Genomic DNA, 23,204 nt, shown 5'->3' with positions numbered 1-23,204 from the left:
TGTTGTTCTTAATGACAGATAAACAAAAATAACTTATTCCTCTTTCTCTGCAAATGTACATGAAAAAACACCATGTATTCTGTCTGTAAAATAAAAAAAAGTTCTGAAATTATTGGTTTTATGTATATTTACAGAAAACATAATATACAGAAGCTACCAAATCCAGATTTCACAAATCAATCCTATTGTAATCCACCATGCTTCTTTTTATTGGGTAACGACTAGATCTTCCAAAGATCATGTTGGGGGTGATATATTTTAAATTATTCTAGTTGCTACTTTGCTAGCTACTATCAAACTTTAATTCATTCTTCACTATGAATACATAGACATATCATGAGACAAATATATGTGTCTGCAATTTTGCTAACATGATGGCACTCCCATAACTATTTCATTCTGCTGACCACATCCATGAGAAGTTTTGGTAATGTTTCTCTTCTACACTTAACGTAAAATGAAATGAATAATTTTGAGACAGATTATTAACAGTTCCTTAGTGGAGTTTTTTTTTTTTTTTGTCTTTGTTTTTTGTTTTTGAAGTCAGGTAGCAGGACCATTCACAATTCTTGAGAAGATTTTATGCAGTAATACTGAAATCACTAAACAAAAGAATATCTATGTTAATTTGTTGTCTTTCTTTGTACTCAAACGTGTATTCTCCATCGTCTCATTGATGCCTTACATTAACAAGAAATATTAGAAGCTTTATATTCTTTTAGATTTTAAAAACTACTTCACATGTTTGGAGCTAATGCTTTTAGACTTTTCTGATTAGTATCTTGTAGCTTATGGGGATTGATATTGTGAGGAAAGCCAGGTAGCATAGTGTCTGAGACATTTCTCCATTGAGAGGTGATCTTTCAAAAACCCGTTATCCTCTTCACTGACCTGAGAAACCTGTTTACGGCACTGATTTCAAGGGGGACAGTGAATTAATAGGTTATATATATATATATATATATATATATATATATATATTCTTTTTGGAGTACAGTTTAAATCCTATTTTCTAGACATTGGATCATGGGTGACTAGATTTTTGCTTGATGATATAATAGTTTGAAAATTCGTTTTAACTCATTGCAAGTATTTGATTGAAGTTACATTCACAATACAATGTCAGAAAAAGTGGAACCATCAATAATTGCATTAAGTCATTCTGTTACATAAATTTAGAGGTAGTTTTAATAATTTTGTAAGTTTTCTGAATTTTTCATTCTATAAAAAATGACACCTGTATAATTGGATTAATATCATAGTAGAAAACTAGGAGCAAGTACTAGCACATGTTTAGAAGGAAACAGAATGCCCTAATGTATAAAATGTATCCCAGATAGCCAAAATCTTCATTATTAATGCCTTGAGATAGCCAAAATTAATACATAGTCTCATGGACTGAGAATTTTTCTAGGAAATCATATTTTTAATGAACAGGAATAGTGTGCTTTATACTGTTTGGTGACATACTTTTCCCCCTAAAAATTAATTAATATTAAATGTGCAACACTAAGAGTGATCCCTAATATAAACCATGCACTTGGAGTGTAATGATGCTGATATGTCAGTGTGTGTCCATCTATTGTAATAAACGCACTACTTAGGATATTCATGGTGGGGAATGCACGTGTGGGACAGGAGATAGTGTTTAGAAACTCTGCACTTTTTACTCAATTTTGCTGTGAACCTAAAATGCTCTAAAAAAAAATCTCTTAAGAGAGAGAGGGATCATCCTGTGTCCAATAAATACACATTGCATAATTATGATAGTTATCAACTATTTACTTTATTTAAAACGTTTGTGTAGGGATCCCTGGGTGGCGCTGGGATCCCGGGGTGGTGCAGCGGTTTAGCGCCTGCCTTTGGCCCAGGGAGCGATCCTGGAGACCCGGGATCGAATCCCATGTCAGGCTCCCGGTACATGGAGCCTGCTTCTCCCTCTGCCTGTGTCTCTGCCACTCTCTCTCTCTGTGTGTGTGTGTGTGTGACTATCATAAATAAATAAAAATTAAAAAATAAATAAATAAAACGTTTGTGTATATATATTCCCAGACATAGAACTGTTGAGTCAGGGGACTGCATATTTGAAATATTTTTATTTCTGTTGCTTCATTCAATAGTTTGGGTTCATTTTTGTCTTAATGTATGTAAAACTTCAAAGATTTTATAGTTATTTTAATCTGTACCATTATGATTATGAGACTGACTCCATTTTTATACATTTCATTCCTTCATCTATTCATTTTTTCAACTAAGATTTCTCGCACTAATATACGACTGGCAAGGTATGAGGCCCTGTATATCCAGCTAAAACAAAAGCAAATAAACCCCTGCCCTTGGAAAACTGATATATTTTTTAAGATTTATTTATTAAGAGAGATTTATTTATTAAGAGAGAGTGTGAGTGTGGGGAGGGGCTGAGGGAGAGAATCTTCAAGCAGACTCCCCTCTGACTGTGGAGCCCGACACTGGGCTCGACCTCATAACCAATGAGATCACAACCTGAGCCCAAACCAAGACTCAGATGCTTAACTGACTGAGAGACTCAGAAGTCCCAGGACTTACCTTATAAAAAGGGAGAAACAATTTATAAAATGAATGAGCAAAATATATAGCACACTAGTGATTGATAAATGTAAAAGAGAAAAATGTACCATGGAAGGGAATACTTGGATGCATGCACAGTTGTTGAAATTTTACCTCAGATATTTAGAGAAGACTCAGAGAATATGACATGCAAGCAGAGAGTAATGCGTCTGGTTACTTGATCAGGGCCATAATGACAGACGTGGTAAGAAGCATTCATCTTTTGTTTAAAGGTAGACCAATGACATTTTTTGGCAGGTGGATAAAAACATGAAGCTTGAAAGAAAGAGAAATCAAGGATAGCATCAAGGTCAACCAACTGAAGAACAGAGGAACAATTTATTTAATGAGGAAGGAAAGGGTGAGACGGGTTTGTAAAAAAGAAATGAACTTAGGCATATTACATTGTAGTGCCTATTAGACATTGGCTGGAAATGTTACCAAATCACTTAAATATATGAGAGGTAGTCTAGCCTGAAGATAGACGGTTGGACATTCCTAGCATTTCAACAATTAGAACCATGTACCCGTATAAAGACATAGAGGGACTAATGAGAGAAAAGGGGCAATGGCAGAGTTCTGGGATGCCCCAACTTTTAGAAGTTAGAGAAATATTGAAAGTTACAGAGACACAAAGGAAAATAGGCAGCCAAGAAAGCATGACATGAAAGAATAATAAAGACGGTGTTTGTATGAGTGAGGAAATGATTAACTAGATCAAATGGTGCCAGTGAGAACTGGCCCCTAGACTCAATGTCATGGCCACACTCATAAGCAAGGTCATTGGAGAAAGGGGAGCAAAAGCGTGACTAGAGCAGGTCAAAGTGATGAAGTCAGAGAGGAGCTAAGGAATCGTACGTAGAGATAACTCTTTCTGGAAGAGTTTTGTATGGAAGAAACCAGAATGGTGGAACAGTATCTGGACCAAAGAATGTGAGATTTTACTTTATTTTTCAGATTTTTATTTAGGTTTAGAATTGGTTAACATACAATGCAATGTTGGTTTCAGGAGTAAGGCAGTGAGATTTTTACGAAGGTACTTTGGAGATGGGAGAGACAACAGTATATTTGTGTGGTGAAGGGTGTGATCCCTGGGAGCTGGGGTGGGGACACTAGTGAGATAAGAGCTAGAGTGGAGAATTAGGAGCCATTGAGCAAAAGAAAAGTGATACATGGCACCACCTGGAAAGTATATATTCTTTCTTTCACCCAGTAAATTCAAGTGTGTGTGAGCATGTGTGTGTGTGTGTGTATGTGAGAAGGAGAGAGAGACAAGAGACGCAGAGAGAGAAGAGCAAAGATAAAAAATTCAGGAAGTACCTGAATTTCCATTCAACAGAAAAAGGGATGAAAAAAAATTGTGGTGTATTCATGCAGTGTAATACACAGAGAAGTGAGAAAAGGGAAAATTGCGGTACATACATCATCATGGGTGAATTTCAAAATCACAGGTGTGAATACAACATATACACAGTGTGCAATTTCATTTATAGTGATGTAAAAAAACCAGCAAAGCTAAATCATAGACACGGTATTGATACTTATAGTAGCGCTACCACAGTAAAAATAAATAAATAGATAAATAGATAGATAGATAGATAGATAGATAGATAGATAGATAAGAGAGGGGGGCAATACTTTTCATAAAATTCAGAATAATGGTAACTTCTGGCAGGGAGGCAAATATAACCATGGAAGGGTCCATGAGCTGTTAAGTCTCTGAATATTTCATGTTTATTTATCTTCGTAGAACATATAAGAGTCTGTTTTGTTATTACTTTGTTATTCTTCAAATTGGACTTTCGTGTCACTTGTATAAAATTCTCTATTTTACTTCTCAATTTTTTGATATAAAGATATTTCTAGTACAATAAAGTCTTTTCCCCTTTGTATCAAGACTCTCTTGAGCTGTGTCATTTGATATATTCTGACACCTGGCAAGTTGGTCATAGTTGTTTCTTCCTTTAACATAGAAAGTTCTTTTTCCCTATATTTAGTGATCTCACAATTGTTTTTTACTTTGTTGTTGCATCTCTAATTTCTTTGAAAGCATAAAGTAGGTGGTATTTAAGACAGCTTCGGTTTTTCCAAAGTAATTTTTTAAACCTATAAATAATTTCCCCAAATCTCTTTATATAGTTTACCTCCTTCCTTTGTAGATTATTTCTGGTATTCTGTGTTTTATGTTGATTTGTTACCATTGTTACTATTTTTATTTATCCTGGAATGTTGTCACTGACTTTTTTTAGTCTGATCCAGAGTCGTACTAAATTATTTTTAATGAATTTCTATTATGTCCCTTTATTATTCATGGATGGGAATTTCCTTCTATTCTCCTCTAAGCCCCCAAAATAATTATAAATTCACAACTAAGTTCTTATTTTAGTTTTTTAAAAATATATTTATTTATTTGAGAGAGAGAAAAAGAAAGCATAAACAGGGGGAGGCTTGGATGGAGAGGGAGACTCCCTGCTGGGCAAGGAGCCCAACCCGGGGCTCAATCCCAGGACCCTGAGACCATGACCTGAGCCCAAGACAGACGCTTAACTGACAGAGCCACCCAGGTGCCCTAAATTCTTGTTTTAAAGAAGAAAATAATACTCATAAAGCAAAACCCAGTTCTCTAATATCTGTCCCTCCTGAGGAGCTATTAATATTTTCTCTCACAATTATTTATTATTATATTGCAAATCTAATCAAGCTAAACATGGAATTATTTTTCAAAATTGATGACTGAATTCCCAAAACTAATAGACAAACTGGCTTATTTATGGCAACTTCATGAAAGTATCTTATTCCTCTTTCTGGCTTAGGCATCTAATTTTATTCTCTGTTAATAAGGAAACTATTTTTCTCATTGTAGTGATTCACACTCCAATTTTTGTTTCAGGCTTCAATTCTTTGTTAAGGAGAATACAGACAGAACCTTTGTTCTATCTACTGTCTCAGCAATTAGTCATTAAATAACGATGTTGACAATTGGCTTAAAACAGTTAGTTTAAGCATTGTTAAAATACAATGATGGTGATGACGGTTAACATTTATTGGAAACCCCCAACAGTTTGTACTATACCAATATAAGCACTTTGCTCGCATTACCTCGCTTCATCTTTTTAGCAAACTCAATGGCCTAATGCAGAAACTGACTTTGAGGCCCCGTGAGGACCACTCTGCTTGTCAGTGGTAGAGGGGATACTCAACCTTAATCTATAAGAACACAAATAGGTCATCATCTTACTTAGTTACTGTGGTATTTATCTAATAGTATTTCTCAAAGGTCCAGAACTTAATAGATTTCCAAAGCAGGTATATTGCAGGTACACTAAAATGCCAATGCTTCAAATACCATGTAGGAAAAAGTAAATAGTTATTATTATTTTTTAAATAAGAGCAAGATCAGTTGAACGTTCCATTTTCAGCATTTCTTTTCTTCTTTTCCCTGTTTCTATTTCATCTCTGTCTCACTTAAATCACAGTTCCACAAAACGGAGCTGTAAACCTTTGGGCCAGATGAAGTCTACAATCTTTGAGCCGAGTTCATCACCTTGCCTGGGAGCCATTGTATGGTTGACCAACCCCCCGTATTGTGGTGACACTACACGGTCACTTAAAGTTCTGGGCTTGTTTTATTTTGTGTGAAGGTTGTACTAGGGTTATTCTCTTGCAAATATGCAAGCTTTAATCTTCTCCATCCTACTAATTTTATACTTCTTTCTCATGGAACCAAAATTTTATTTATTTATATCTCATGATATTTCCCAGTTAGAAAGCAAGGCAGAGTCCATAAAACCTAACCACCTTTCTCAGCACACTGACAGGGTTTTGTATAATTTGTATGATTTCCCCAATAACATTTTTTGTGATGCCTGTTACTTACTTTTTAAACTAGTTTGTTCCTGAACATTAGCACCTGGGAAGAACCTAGTATCATCCATAATAGGCATAATAGACATAATCCCAAGCAGGACTGGCTTAAAGCCAGAGCAAACACAAGGATTTGTCTTGTGTTGTCATCCAAAAACACCAGGAAAGCTAGTTTACTTCCAAAAACAAAAATAAAAATAAGCCAGGGAATATAGCGAGTGGTGGAGTAAGTGAGATGAGAGACCATGAGGTGAGGAGTCTGATAACTGAAGTTCAAGCACAGCTACACCAATATCAGTTATGTGGGATTTTTTTTTTCTGAAAATTACTTATATGCTGAGTCAAACTTCCTGTTCAAAAGGATAATTCAACCTTGATAAGAGTATTTAGATGAGACATGAATATAAAATGCTAGCTAACATCTAGCACATGGTACCTGGTGAGTCATGATTAAGTGGCAACTTTTGTGATGAACGAGTATGCACACTTGAAGCAGGTCTGCGTGGCGTACACCATGAAATGGAATCATGAGATTGACACAATGAACACGAGAGAGGCTGAGGCTGCAGCGACAGCAGTGCCAGCGGCCACGGCCAACATCCAGCGGGCTCACAGCTCCGTGGGATGCCCATGGTCCCCATGGTACACGCTGACTGTGCCTCACCTGCCTTGGCTGTTGCTCAAGCTTGGTCCTCTAGCTTTCCTACTTGTTCTCTCTATTGTTGACCTGAAACCCTTCCAAAAAAGTCTTTTTTTTTTTCTTTTTAATTTGTTTCTGTTATTTGTAACTTCATGACTAGTTTAGAAATTGGAGTGGCTTCCAAGGACAGACCTCCAGGGACAGAGAGAAATCTGGGCTTTGTCTCTGGCTTAGTTGGGACTGAAGATAATGAACAAGCAAATCAGCATTGAAGACGGAGATACGTGCTTCTGCGCCTGAGATAGAAGAACTCTGTTATACTTTATAAGAACAATAGGATCAGGAACCTAAATTCTCAGTTGAAGGTGAAGATTGAAAGAGAAGCCCCATCCTGGTGGGTTTTTTGTTTGTTTGTTTTGTTTTGTTTCTGAGTTCCTTTTAAAAAGACCCAAAGAGGTCTCAGTGTAAAAAAAAAAAAAAAAAAAAAAAAAAAAAATTATTCCCTGGCCTCATTAGATCTCTGATGTGAAACGTAAGACATGCCTGGAGAGGAAATTGAATACTGGTTGTTAAAGATGGGGCATATAGGAGATTAAAGAGACTTGAAGTATTTTGAAACCCCAATTAATTTATCCTTCCTGTCTGAGAGATTGTGGCAACCTTGGCTCATGGAGTTTCCTTGAAAAGAGAAGCATTTTTCTCTTCCTGTGACCCATTCTCCACAATTCTTTGTCTATGGCTGGTAACTCCAGATCCCAGCACTCATCCAGAGGAAAATTTTTAAATAAATAAAAAATAAATAAATAAAATGATAGGCATTATTATTTTAGCGGTTTAGTGCCGCCTTCGGTTCAGGTCATGGTCCCAGGGTCCTGAGATCGAGTCCCACATCAGGCTCCCTGTATGGAGCCTGCTTCTCCCTCTGCCTGTGTCTCTGCCTCTCTCATTTAAAAATCTTAATAATAATAATAATAATAATAATTAGTAATAATAATAATAACAACAGGAGACAAAATAAAGGGGACTAAAAGATACAAGCTTCATGTTATAAAGGAAATAAGTCAGGGGGAAGTAACATACAGCATAGGGAATAGAGTTAAAATTATAGTAACTTGTAGTAACGGATGGTAACGAGACTTCTTGTGGTCATTACATAATGTACCTGAATGTCAATCACTATTTGTGACCAACACAATATTGAATGTCAACTACACTTTGATACTAACAGTAAAACTAATGACTTAGGAGGTAAAGTCTTCTATCTCTAAAATAATCATATTTTAACAACTTGTCAAAATTCCACGGGACATCATTCAAGATGGATTCAAAGGGTGCTGGGTCATTGAAAACTTAGAAAATAATCTCAGAGACAGAGAGATTTATCTTTTTTTTTTTTTTTTTTTTCTGGAAGAAAACTAAAACTCCAGTGGTATGAAAATAAAAAGCCAGACTCACCAGGGCCATGGCAACAACATGAGCACCAGCAGCAACGACGAGTGCTGCTATTTTGAGTCGTGTCCTCCTGTCGAGTCCTGTCCTCTGTGCCTTGTCCTTCCAGCTCCTTCCTGAACCTGACCACCCACCTGCCTGCTGATTCTGTGACCCACCGGAGGCTTCTCGTAGGTCTCTTCCCGGCCTCAAGTCACAAGTGTATCTATCAGACTAGTAGAGTAGATACCAATAATTTTAAGCCCTGCCACTGATTCTTAGAATAGTGTCACATAAATATATCATAATGAATAAAATTGCTACTGTGGCAATCAAGATGCCTTTCAAATTTGTTATTATGAAATTGAACTCTGATAAGTAGATTATGGGAGAGGTCTTACCTGAGCATCTGGCCTAGAAAAAAAAAATATTCAGTGTTAATCTCTCACCTCTCTTCAGTTATTACGGAATTAAATCCAGCATTTATTTGCATGGTTATATTTTTTATTTTGATTTTAATTTCTTTTTGCTTTTGCTTTCACTAGCGTGACAATTTCTACAGATCAATGTTTTTGGACATAATATAAAATTTTTCATCTTAGGCATGTTATGGGTATAGTTTAGTAGTGTTAAGTGTATTTACATTGTTATGAACCAGAGATCCAGAACATTTTATCTTGCAAACATGACTCTATACCCATTAGACAAAACTATACATTTTCCCTACACCCAGTCCCTGGTAACCTCCATTCTACTTTCTATTTCTAAGAATTGGCTGCTTTCCACGCCTCACATAAGAGGAATCATACAGTGTTTGTCCTCTTATGAGTGTCTCATTTCACTCAATATAGTGTCCACGAGGCTCACCTGCATTATATCATGTGGCAGGAATTCCTTCTTTTTCATTGATTGCAATGTTTAATAATGATAATGAAAGTTGTTCAGAATCAGTGCCCTATTATAACACAAATAGAAGACACTACCTAACACTAGACAAAATATTTTAAGTTCCATACGGTACCCTAAAAAATGTGGCTTGTAATTTGTTCAATCCTTAATTTTCTAGTCATCCATTAAGGCATTCTGCAAATACCTAATTACCAGAATCATCATTTCAATCTGAAATTATCAATCAAAAATTTCAATATAAGAATCTTTAGATGTTCTGATATTGATTCTGGTGTCTGTGTGTGTGTACACATCTGACCAACTGGCCACAGTCCCCTTCTTGGTTTCAATCAATTTGCCTGAGTTCTGGGGCTCACAGGACTCAGGAAACCCATTTACTCACTAAATTACCATTTTATTATGAGAATATATAATTCAGAAACAGCCAGATAGAAGAGATGCATAAGGCAAAGTATGGGAAAAGGGCAAGGTGTAGGGAGAGTGCAGAGCTTCCATGACCTCTCCAAGGCACTGTTTTCCCTGCATCTCCAATGGTTCACCAACTGGAAGCTTTTCAAACCATGTCCCTTAAAAAAAAAAAAAAAATCTAGCCTTCCCTGCATTGTCATGACTGGTTAAATCTTTGGCCACGGGTAATTCCCTCAACCTCTAGCCCCATTCCCCTCTTGCCTCCTGGGAGGTCAAAGAGTGGGGCACAAAGTTCAAACCCCCATCACAGGGTTGGTTCCCCTGGCAACCCAACCTCCTAAGGCAGGATCCAAAAGTCACTTCATTAATATAACAAAAGACACCTTTATGTCACTCATTGTTAGGACGTGCTAACCTAAGAGTTTTAGGAGCTCTGCCAGAAATGGGAACAAAGACCAAACACCCGTTTCTTTTTATAAATCACAATATCATAGAAAACAAAGCTTCCAACTTTGGCACAAATTAAAATAGTGTTTGACTGTATGACTATACTACATTAAGAAATTTTAAGTCACTTGTTTTATACTCATTAACCCAGAGGGTAATATATATTAAAATGAATTTAGTGAAATCTTTGTTAATGTTATTAATAGTCCTAATAATATTTTCAAAAGAAAGATTTCAATGCCATAAACATTATTTTAATTATTTTAACATTTTTTAGAAATTCTTAGAATGTACCTTATGTAATATTTCCTATTCTACTCAAAACTTATTACATCATACTGTACTTTTTTCTTTTACACTCATTACTACCTAAAATTATATTTCTTTAATTTATGATTTTAGCCTAACAAGCAACCTCCATTGAGCAAAGCCTTTGCAGTCATTCTTATTACTATCAATCCACCTACAGAAATACATAGAACAAAATAAGAATCAGGTGAACTTCTACTGAATTTTCAGTGCTTTTGGTCCAAAAGAAAGCGATTCCAATTCTGACCTTTCTAGCTGTATGACTTTCCTTGCTGAGTCTCCATTTGCTCACACTAAAGATAATGATATTGAAGAAACCTCCACCCCCCCTTGTAAGTAGGGCCAGCCCTAACCCAGAGGCAGCCCATCCAGTCTTCTTCCTGAAATTTTAGCAACTAAAAGCATTCTGTTTACAATAAGAAAACCGTTTCCCCCACACACACCCTGATTGGAATGTCCCTGAATAGGTTCATGTTGACCCTCCCCGAAATCAACCTGGATGCCATGCGACTCCCGCGGTTCTTTTGTCTTTGGGCAGTTTCTTTCCTTTTGCCTTTTAAAAGATCCCTGTAATTGCTAATCGGGGCTCTTTTCCTCCTCGGAGGCGGAGAGCCCGTTTGCGCAAACGTTCAATAAACCCTCTTGCTAACTGCATCTGCCTGTCTGGGATCTGGGTCTCTGGGGCGTCCACCGGGCCACGTTGGCACCCGTGAGCCAGGGTCCAACATTTGGGGGCTCGTCCGGGATCTGAGACGCCCCAGACTCAATCCTAAGACCGGTAGGAGGTAAGACCGAGCTCGCTAAATGTCCTATCTGTCTCGTCCGTTTGTCTGACTGGCCGGGTCTGTTTTGTGCCGGGTCTGTATTGTGCCTGCAGGACGCTGTACTCTGTATTCTGTATTTGGACCAGCGGTGGAGGCAGACGTTCCCGAAACCCCTGGTCCCCCTCCGGAGTCGGACTCCGGAGTGGTCTGGAAGAGGAACGGAGCCCCGGCACTCCCTCCTCTTCGGGGAGGGTCGTGGTTCGCGACCGCTCCCGTCTGAATCTGCCGCGCCAGTCCTGTCGTTCGTGTGCGTCTGTTCGTTCCGTGTTTTTCTTCCTTTCCTGTCCTCCTCCTCACCGCTCACCCCTTCTCTACACCCATGGGGCAGACTGTAACCACCCCTTTAAGCCTCACTCTAGGTCACTGGAAAGAAGTCGCCGGCCGGGCACACAATCTTTCGGTCGAGGTCAGAAGACGAAGATGGGTCACCTTCTGCTCCTCGGAGTGGCCGGCTTTCAACGTCGGGTGGCCCAGGAACGGAACTTTTAATATTGACATTATCTTGCAGGTGAAGGCCCTGGTCTTCCAGCCAGGACACAATGGACACCTCGATCAGGTGCCGTACATCATAGTATGGGAGGATCTCGCTAAGAATCCACCCCCCTGGATAAAATGCTTTATCCTTTCTCAAGGGGGACCGAGCCCGAGACCCTCACTCCCTCCCTGCCCCACTCCCCCAATTCCCCGTCCCTCCTCTCCCTTCACCCTTTTCCCCCTAAAATTTCCTGAATCAAAACCTAAGGAGCCGCCTGTGCTCCCAGGGGACCAGGACAGTCTCCTTCTCTTGGACTCCTCCCCTCCCCCTTATGCCCAACCCCCAACGCCCCGCTCGGAGGCCCCTACCTCTCCCTCCGCTCCCTCAGCTCCGTCCCCCGACTCTACGGGGGCAGAGGGGCAACCCCTCGCTTCACCCCCGCTCGCCAGTCGCCTCCGCTTTCGGCGAGAGCGCGGGGGAGAGTCGGAAGACGTCTGGACCTCCCAGGCATTTCCCCTCCGGTCAGTAGGCGGCCAGATGCAATATTGGCCGTTCTCTGCCTCTGACCTTTACAACTGGAAAACCCATAACCCCTCCTTCTCCCAAGACCCCCAGGCGCTAACCGGATTAATTGAGTCAATTCTGTTGACCCACCAGCCGACCCGGGATGACCGCCAACAGCTCCTGCAGACTCTCCTCACCACGGAGGAGAGACAGCGCGTGTACCTCGAAGTTCGGAAAAACGTCCCGGGGGCGGATGGGAGGCCGACCCAGCTCAATGGGATGGGCCGACCCATCCCAATCCTAATGGCCGACCCAGCTCTTTGGGATGGGCCGACCCATCCCAATCCTAATGAGATTGAGGATGTTTTCCCCTTGGTTCGCCCGACCTGGGACTACGACACTGTTGCTGGTAGGGAGCGGCTCCGTCTCTATCGCCAGGTACTCCTAGCGGGTCTCAAAGGGGCAGGGCGTCGCCCCACCAATTTGGCAAAGGTACGTGCTATAGTGCAGGGAAAAGAGGAGACGCCGGCAGGTTTTCTGGAGAGGTTAATAGAAGGCTACCGCATGTATACTCCCTTTGACCCCTTGGCTGAAGACCGCCAACCAGATGTAATTATGTCCTTCATTGGACAGTCGGCCTCGGATATTCGTAATAAGTTACAACGGTTGGAGGGACTTCAGGGGTACACCTTACAGGACTTAGTGAAAGAGGCAGAGAAGGTTTTTAACAAGCGAGAAACCCTAGAGGAAAGGGAGGAAAGGATCCGTAAAGAGCAAGAGGAACGGGAGGATAAGAGAGATAAAAGACGTAATAAAGAGCTGACTAGGATACTGGCCACCGTAGTACAGGGCTCAGGGCAGAGTAAGTCAGGACAGAGTAGGGACCTGGGAGACAAAAGAGGACCACGGGTTGAACGAGACCAGTGTGCCTACTGGAAAGGAAGGACATTGGGTTAAAGATTGCCCAAGGAAGGGCCAAACGCAGGGACCTAAAAAGAAGCCCATTCCTGTTTTGTCCCTAGAAGATGAAGATTAGGGGTGTCAGGGCCAGGAACCCCCCCGAGCCTCGGGTAACCCTTAAAGTGGGGGGACAGCTGGTGACCTTCCTGGTCGATACGGGGGCTCAACATTCAGTTTTAACTGAGGCAAAAGGACCCTTGAGCTCTAAAATGTCTTGGGTTCAGGGGGCAACTGGAGGCAAGTTATATCGATGGACAACCGAACGGAAGGTCCACCTGAGCACTGGGCAAGTAACGCATTCCTTCTTACTGGTCCCAGACTGCCCTTACCCTCTCCTAGGCAGAGACCTTCTTTGAAAAGTAGGGGCCCAGATACATTTTCAGCAAAAAGGGGCCACTATTACTGGCGCGGGAGGGCAGCCCCTCCAGGTACTGACCTTGCACCTAGAGGATGAACACCGGCTGCACGAGGACTCTCCACCGTCCGTCCAGCCCCTAGATTCTGAATGGCTCACTAACTACCCTCAGGCCTGGGTGGAAACGGCCGGAATGGGACTAGCTGTAAACCAGCCGCCCATAATTATAAACTTAAAACCCTCGGCCACCCCCATATCGATCCGGCAATATTCAATGAGCAAAGAGGCCAAAGAAGGCATTCGGCCACATATACAGAGACTATTACAATTGGGCATTTTAATACCTTGCCAGTCACCCTGGAATACTCCTCTATTACCCGTAAAAAAAAACCCGGCACAGGAGATTACCGGTCGGTACAAGATTTACGAGAGGTTAACTGGAGGACAGAGGACATACATCCCACGGTGCCAAATCCCTACAACTTGCTCAGCACCTTACCCCCAAGCCATGTCTGGTATATGGTGTTAGATCTAAAAGATGCATTCTTTTGCCTGAGGTTAAGCTCTCAAAGCCAGCCTATTTTTGCCTTTGAATGGAAAGATCCTGAGACGGGATTCTCAGGACAACTCACTTGGACAAGGCTGCCACAGGGATTCAAAAACTCCCCCACTTTGTTCGATGAGGCCTTGCATCGGGATTTGGCAGATTTCCGAGTTGGCCATCCGGACCTCGTCCTTCTGCAGTACGTGGATGATTTGCTCCTGGCGGCTAGGACAGAACAGGATTGTGTAAAAGGTACGGGGGCCCTGCTTGAGACACTGGGAGAACTGGGGTATAGGGCCTCCGCCAAAAAGGCCCAAATAGGCCAGAGACAAGTGACCTATCTGGGATATCTCCTGGAAGGAGGCCAGAGGTGGCTGACGGAGAGCCGCAAAAAGGCTGTAGCCCTGATCCCAGCACCCACTAATGCCAAAGGACTACGAGAGTTCCTCGGCAGTGCTGGGTTCTGCCGCCTCCGGATACCCGGGTTTGCGGAGATGGCGGCTCCCCTATATCCTCTCACGAAATCCAACACCTCCTACCACTGGGGAAAGGAGCAGCAATTGGCTTTTGACAAAATAAAAAGGGCCTTATTGACCGCCCCTGCCCTGAGCCTCCCAGATGTAACCAAGCCTTTTACGCTATATGTTGATGAACATAATGGAATAGCCAAAGGGGTCCTAACTCAAAAACTGGGACCCTGGAAAAGGCCCGTGGCATACTTTTCAAAAAAATTAGACAGCGTGGCTGCAGGATGGCCCCCATGTCTCCGAATAATAGCGGCTGTGGCAGTCCTGGTAAAAGACTCAGACAAGTTGACTTTTGGCCAACCCCTCACTGTGGTGGCCCCCCACGCCGTAGAGACAGTCATCCGCCAGCCCCCTGATCGATGGCTCTCAAACGCCCGGGTCACCCATTATCAGGCCATGTTACTGAATTCTGAGCGGATACAGTTTGGAACGGCTACATCTCTAAACCCGGCCACCTTGCTTCCAGAAACCGAGTCCCCCTCCCTAGTAATGCATCATTGCCACCAGATCCTAGCTGAAGTCCATGGCACCAGAGGGGACTTGACGGACCAGCCTTTGCCAGATGCTGAAGCAACCTGGTACACCGATGGGAGTAGCTTTCTACGAAATGGTGAGCGTAAAGCCGGGGCGGCCGTGGTAGATGGGAAAGCTGTCATTTGGGCCAGTGCCTTAGAGCCTGGGACTTCAGCTCAAAGGGCAGAGCTTATAGCCCTAACTCAGGCCCTAAGAAAGGCTAAGGACAAAAAGATCAACATTTATACTGACAGCAGATATGCTTTTGCAACTGCCCATGTTCATGGAGAAATATACCGTAGAAGGGGTCTCCTAACCTCAGCAGGTAAAAACATCAAAAACAGAGAAGAAATACAAGATCTTCTCCATTCCCTCTTTCTGCCGAGAAAACTGAGTATAATTCACTGTCCTGGGCATCAGCGAGGCAATGACCCAGTAGCAGAGGGGAACAGGATGGCCGATGAGACAGCACGGGCCGCTGCACTAGGCCCACAGGCCCTCTCCCTACAAGTACCAGAGGCTGTCCGGACACCGGGGCAACTCTCTCTCGAGTACTCAGACAGCGACCTAGATATCATCCAGCAAATAGGGGCAAAATATGACGAGCAAATGAAGGTCTGGAAACACCAAGGGAAGACGGTCCTGCCCCAGAAAAGGGCCAAAGAACTGGTGACTCACCTCCACCGATGGACTCACCTCAGACACACAAATTAAAAGCACTCCTCCGGAGAGAAGGTCAGACCTATTACATTCCCAAACTCCCCTCCCTGATCCAACAGGTAACCGACGCTTGTGTACCTTGTGCTAAGGTAAATACCAAACACCTCAAGATGCCTGAGGGAACCAGGATGGGGGGAGAAAGACTCGGAACTAACTGGGAAGTAGACTTCACCGAAATCAAGCCAGGTAAATATGGTAACAAGTACCTCCTAGTGTTTATAGATACCTTTTCAGGCTGGACAGAAGCATTCCCCACCAAGCGAGAAACCACCCAGGTGGTTGTCAAGAAAATCCTGGAAGAAATTTTCCCCCGGTTTGGACTGCCCAAGGTAATAGGGTCGGACAACGGCCCCGCCTTCGTCTCCCAGGTAAGTCAGTTGGTGGCCAGATTACTGGGGATAAATTGGAAATTACATTGTGCATACAGACCCCAGAGCTCAGGTCAGGTAGAAAGAATGAATAGAACAATTAAAGAGACCCTAACTAAATTGACATTGGAGACTGGCACTAGAGACTGGGTCCAACACCTCCCTATGGTTCTGTTCCGAGTCCGGAACACTCCCGCGCGCCATGGGCTAACTCCTTACGAGGTTCTCTATGGAGGTCCCCCACCAGTAACGGACTTACTAGATTCTGCTATTGACCCTCTTGCTAACACTCCCGGTTTACAGGACAGGCTAAAGGCGCTCCAGATTATCCAGCACCAGATCTGGAAACCCCTTGCGGCTGTCTACCGCTCCGGAGACACAACCGGCCCACACCCGTTCCAGATCGGTGACTCCATCTAGTCAGGAGACATCAGTCCAGGACGCTTGAGCCCCGCTGGAAGGGCCCATATACTGTACTACTGACCACCCCAACCGCCTTAAAGGTAGACGGCATTGCTGCTTGGGTCCACGCCTCACACGTCCAGCGCGCCCCATCAACGAGCACCGCTGACGCCAGCCAGAACGGACGGATGAGCCACTCCAATGGAAGCTCCACCGCACCCAAAACCCGCTCAAGATAAGACTTCCAAAAATTGTTCAATGACAGTTGTTATATTCCTACCTTTCCTAGCGCTCTTCACCTCCGCCAAAGGTGACCCTCATGCCCTCAAAAGGTTAACCTGGCAAGTACTAACGTCTGGGGGTGACGAGGTCTGGTCTATAACTAAGACCGCCCCCGTGGGAACCTGGTGGCCTGACCTATATCCTGACCTATGCAAGCTAACCATAGGGGCCCCTAGCCCATGGGACCTAGAGGGATACTTCGACACCTCTAGAGCCCCTAACCAAGAAAGCCCTCCAGGGCGACTGGGATTAGACCCATGGGGAGGATGTGGCACGCCTGACAGAAGGGCCATGCTAAGCACTCTTCCCTTTTATGTCTGTCCCGGGCACCACAGGGATCGCAGGCTAAATCCCACCTGTGGAGGAGGGGAATATTTTTATTGTAAAAATTGGGGGTGCGAAACTACTGGGGATACAGGATGGAGGCCCTCCTCCTCCTGGGATTATATCACTGTCAAGGCTAACTATACTCACCCGACATTTAGCAAATGGAAAACCCTTAATTATGGGCCCTGCCAAGGGTGGTGTCATCCCCTACGGATATCCTTCACGGAGCCTGGAAAAAGGGCTACTTACTGGGCCAATGGATATACGTGGGGACTCAGGTTATACAAAGAAAGAACAGATGATGGTTTTATATTCAGAATTAAGCTAAAAATAGAATCCCCAGACCCCGTGGCGATCGGGCCTAACGCGGTCCTCGGGGAACAAAGAGCTGCCCCGGCCCTAGCCGCAGGGAGCGCCGCACCCACTAACTTCGCGGTCACTCCAACCCCTCGGTCGTCACCCGAGACCGGACAACGACTGTTTAATCTTATCATAGGGGCATTCCTGGCCCTTAATCGAACCAGCCCCGATGTAACTAAATCCTGCTGGCTCTGCCTTGCTTCCCCCCCCCCCCTATTATGAGGGAATTGCTACTTCAGGGACCTATAATAACATCACTAGCACTCAGGGATGCACACCCGACTCCCAACCACAATTCACCCTTACAGAAGTTACAGGACAGGGAACCTGCATAGGAACACCCCCCGGGGCTACCAGAGACTCTGCAACACTACCACCCCGATTTTGGGGACTGATTCTTACCTGGAGCCCCAGCCGAGAACTTGGTGGGCGTGCAACAAAGGCCTCACCCCCTGTGTGTCGGCTAAGGTTCTAAATAGCTCAAACGACTTCTGTGTCATGGTGCAGATCATACCCAGGGTGTTCTATCACCCTGCTGAAACTCTAGAAAATCAGTATGATAAACATCCCACCCGTTTTCGGCGCGAACCTGTCTCCCTAACCTTAGCCGTTATGTTGGGACTAGGGGTCGCTGCTGGGGTGGGTCTGGCGCAGCTGCTCTGATCCAGGACTCACAACGTTATATAGAACTCCAAACAGCTGTAGATGAGGATCTACGGACACTAGCGCAGTCCGTTTCTAAGCTAGAACAGTCCCTCCCCTCACTTTCAGAAGTAGCACTTCACAACAGGGGAGGCTTGGATTGACTATTCCTGAAAGAGGGAGGACTGTGTGCGGCCCTGGGAGAGGAATGCTGTTTCTATGCAGACCATTCTGGAGTCATCAGAGACTCCATGGCCAAACTCAGGGAAAGGTCAAATAAAAGACAAAGGGACCGGGAGGCCCAGCAGGGCTGGTTTGAAAGCTGGTTTAATCAGTCTCCCTGGCTGACCACCCTAATCTCTACCATTATGGGCCCTCTAGTTATCCTGCTCCTGCTGCTAACTTTCGGCCCCTGCGTCCTCAACCGGCTGCTCCAGTTCATCCGAGAAAGATTGTCTATTACCCAAGCTCTGGTATTAACTCAGCAATGTCGGGCCCTCCAAACTGAAAAAATAAATGTTCCCTAAGATTTTAAGGTTAAAATCAGCCCAAACAAGAGGAGGGAATGAAGAAACCTCCCCCCCCTTGTAAGTAGGGCCAGCCCTAACCCAGAGGCAGCCCATCCAGCTGTCTTCCTGAAATTTTAGCAACTAAAAGCATTCTGTTTACAATAAGAAAAGCGTTTCCCCCCCCCACACCCTGATTGGAATGTCCCTGAATAGGTTCATGTTGACCCTCCCCAAAATCAACCTGGATGCCATGCGACTCCCGCGGTTCTTTTGTCTTTGGGCAGTTTCTTTCCTTTTGCCTTTTAAAAGATCCCTGTAATTGCTAATCGGGGCTCTTTTCCTCCTCGGAGGCGGAGAGCCCGTTTGCGCAAACGTTCAATAAACCCTCTTGCTAATTGCATCTGCCTGTCTGGGGTCTGGGTCTCTGGGGCGTCCACCGGGCCACGTTGGCACCCGTGAGCCAGGGTCCAACAATATTACTTTTGAGCATGTTACCAGTCTAAAAGTAGATAATGTCTAAAAAAGGACTGACATATAGAAGGTGCTCAACATACAGTAATTATCTTCTTTCTTTAAACTATTACATATATTAACTCCACAATATTAGTTACTTTCCTGTTAGCATTCATAGTGAACATAGAGAATAGAATTAACACCTAAAAATGCATTAGGCTAATGAACTCATTTTTTTTATTATATTCCATATATCTCAATTAATTGTCCTCTAGTTAACTGATTCACTGAATAAACTGACATCACTCCCCGTGAAAGTGTATCGGTTGATCACCGCAGCAAACTAATGCTCATAGTTAACACTTTTATATATCTTTGCATTTCTTTCTTCTAATAATTCAATTTGCAGTCTCAGCAACAGTTTTTCTCTACATCTATTTATGAAAATTATCCTATTATTATGTTACATAAGTTAAATATTAAAAACACTAGTGAAATTAAACCAGTAATATGTAAGTACAATTACTTTTAACAGTCCAGTTAAATTTAAAGTGATGGCTTTAAAAACTCCAAATCAGGTTAGTTGCTAAAAAATTAGGCCCCAGATTTGATGTGCTATGTCAATCAATATCTATTGGGGGAAGAAAAACACAAAATGTAAAGGATTATACATTTAAATTTCTTCTCTCATATTCTCAATTTTCATTCCATTTTGAAGAAACAAAAATTTGAAATTTTGCACACTATATTATGCATATAGTTTAAGAAAAAAAAAAAGAAAGAAACCATAAAGTTTTTTTCATTTCTTTTTGACCTACATTTAAAGAAAGGGCCTTGGACGTAGAAAAATTAATAGTCATTTATATGGTTTTATTTTTTTTAATTTTTATTTATTTATGATAGTCACAGAGAGAGAGAGAGAGGCAGAGACACAGGCAGAGGGAGAAGTAGGCTCCATGCACCGGGAGCCCGACGTGGGATTCGATCCCGGGTCTCCAGGATCGCGCCCCGGGCCAAAGGCAGGCGCCAAACCGCTGCGCCACCCAGGGATCCCTATTTATATGGTTTTAAATTAAACATTTAATTTATGCATATCTTAGATTTAAAAGTCCCCATGTAATCCACCTTTTCAAATGTACACAAATATCTGTGTGGTAACATGGATCATGTCCTCCAGCTAAGGCTAGGAGGTCTTCTATTTTGGGTGGGCTAATTGTTGGACCAGTTTTGATATTGGGGTGAAAAAAACATGGACTTTGACCTAGGAGACCTAACCCTGACTCTGAAAGGCTTTTTTTTTTTTAAGATTTTATTTGTTCATGACAGACATAGAGAGAGAGAGGCAGAGACACAGGCAGAGGGAGAAGCAGGCTCCCTGCAGGGAGCCTGACACGGAACTCAATCCTGGGAGCCAAGGACCAGACCTGAGCCGAAGGCAGATGCTCAACCACTGAGCCTCCCAGAGGTCCTGACTCTTTAAGATTTTAAGTAGATATGATTGTGAACTTCCTGAACTTCATGTTTTCTTCAGTTATAAGATGTGGGTTGCAACAATCTTAAAATGTTACAGGACACTTGGATGACTCAGAGGTTGAGTATCTGCCTTCAGCTCAGGCTGTGACCCTGGGGTCCTGGGATTGAGTCCCATATCAGGCTCCTCACAGGGAGCCTGCTTCTCCCTCTGCCTGTGTCTCTGCCTCTCTCTCTCCCTGTGTCTCATGAATAAATAAAATCTTTACAAAAAATCTTAAAATGTTAACAACAAAACTTAAAAGACATAGTTTTAAAATTGTCAGTTGTAGCCATATAAGAACAGGTCCTCAGCAAAGTTTATTTTATTCAAATTGACTTGTGTGTTGAATTCTTGGAGTTATTAAGTATGATTTTTTATAGTTTTCACCATGGCCATCTCCCTAAGTAATACTTCACATGTTTCTTTTTTAATGTAACATGTAAAACTTTAAGCCATAAATGGAATACTGTACATATTTTCCTTCCTTCTCTTTTAGGGGATATATATTTCCATATGCTGTATTAAATGTCAAACGGCAGTGTTCCATATTTGTTTATAGGAAATATTTTAAACTATCGCTCTGAGCAAACTTCACAAAAAGTGCTTACGTATTTTGAAGTAAAATAGAAATATATTTTGATTTTATTTATGGCATCTTGACAATTCATTATTTCCAATTCCACCAAACAATTTTTTTCCTCCTATGGTTGAGGTGTTCCTTTAGCGACACTGCAGGAAAGGGAGAATCTGTGATTTTTCTCAGTTTTGCTGGTAATTATAAGCAGGAGGTAGTCACAGCTCAACTTCTTGTGGTAGATGTGTGTGCTTGCTTTGGGGAGGACGTTTACTTGGAAAAGAAAAGCTGAACTATTATCTGTGGTATAAGAAAATGCCACCCAGTACAAAACTAAATGTGTTTCAATTAAGCCAAGTAATTAGATTTTGGAATGTATCCAGTGAACTTCCACTAAGTAATCTAACAATGAAACTCAATGGCACATCCAAAAAGGATGTATAAATATGATAAGTAAAAATAAAACAGAATAGAAAATGTACAGCAAATGCACCTGTGACAAATGTTCTCTAGGACTAAAGAAATAAAAACAGGTTTTCCAAATTATTCACAGCATATCATCTAATCAACTTTACAGCGGAATCATACATACGAAAGCAATAAGATTGACAAGTTTTATGCTTTCATAAGCAAAACGATGCCTCTCTAAAATGGAATGGCCTTTACCCACTATGCTGTTTCTTTCCACTGTGTGGTAGGAAACATGTTCTTACAAAATTATGCTGCGTCCTTTTGAACAGTACTTTTGCGATTATAAGAATAAAATCAGCTATTGTTTCTTGATATTAGATTGTGACAAGAGAATATGGGGAAATCTATAACTGTATAAATATAAAAATTTGAAATATTAAATTTGTAAATCAGGGTTTCTTTCTTTGAGGTTAAAAAATAGCGGCTGGAGACACCCCAGATAGTTTAATTTAATGGCATAATACCACATCTCTAAGAAGTAAAATAGTAAACTTCTCTCTAAGTCATAAAATAAAAGCTATCATTTAAACCATTCCTCTTTCAAACTTCTCCACATTGGCAATGTCTTATACTGTGTTGATGCTCATGTTTCTACCTGTGCTTTTCTGTGTCTTCTCACATTTACTTTTTGTCTTTCTTTAGAAGTGAAGAGAATAGACTCAAAAGGTTGTGTATATATGTTTCATCACCCTCTTCCAAATAACCTCATATTGTGTTGTTCTGTGCTATCAAAGGGAGTCAGAATTGGCAACGATGAGAACTGTTCAACAAAATAAAATCCTATTTATTGTTACAACCCGGTGGTCACGGTAATAATGGAGTAGAAGTGCTGCCTGTGTGTGTAAGAGGACATGTGAGACCATTCAAATGAAAGTACCTCCTAATCAAGAAGGAGAGCTCTTCCCTGCTTATGGACAATGCCCTGCAAGGGGTTACAGACAATCTCTGGATATTTTTCCCCCAGACACATAATGGTCCCAGAAGATGCCCTGTTATTTTCTTATGTTTCTTTCAGAGACAGGGAAGATGTGTCAGAGCCAGCAATACAGTGAGCGCCACTGTAAAATGGCTCCTTGCACTTTTAGAGGTTTAGCAAAGAAATGAGAAGTGAAAGGAATGGGGATGATATTTATCATTTGTATCGTGCTGTGGAACATGCTTTTACACTCTGAGATGCAGAAGGAAAAAAAATCGGGTAAAATTGAGAGAAGAAAAGCAAGTGTAAAAGCATTGCACAAGGGTATGGTTGATATCACTTAGCAAAATGTCTTATTTTTCTTAATAAAGAGA

The 23,204-nt window shown here is 42.3% G+C and overlaps 1 protein-coding gene across 1 annotated transcript in view; it reads left to right on the top strand.

Annotated features, from left to right (window-relative positions):
* Positions 1 to 12,138: 12,138 nt before the first annotated feature.
* Positions 12,139 to 23,204, top strand: part of LOC129511625 (uncharacterized) — a 32,726-nt gene continuing 21,660 nt past the window's right edge. Inside the window, 6 exon segments of the mRNA XM_055328477.1 lie at positions 12,139 to 13,332; positions 13,334 to 13,450; positions 13,452 to 14,091; positions 14,094 to 15,990; positions 15,993 to 16,796; positions 16,799 to 16,990. Coding sequence (XP_055184452.1) covers positions 12,428 to 13,332; positions 13,334 to 13,450; positions 13,452 to 14,091; positions 14,094 to 15,990; positions 15,993 to 16,796; positions 16,799 to 16,990 — 4,555 coding nt within the window. The 5' untranslated portion in view covers positions 12,139 to 12,427.

Source organism: Nyctereutes procyonoides, unplaced genomic scaffold, assembly GCF_905146905.1.
Source record: "Nyctereutes procyonoides isolate TBG_1078 unplaced genomic scaffold, NYPRO_anot_genome, whole genome shotgun sequence".
Classification (NCBI taxonomy): Eukaryota; Metazoa; Chordata; class Mammalia; order Carnivora; family Canidae; genus Nyctereutes; species Nyctereutes procyonoides.
Note: the sequence above shows the minus strand (reverse complement) of the source record. Positions and strands in the feature narration are given on the sequence as shown.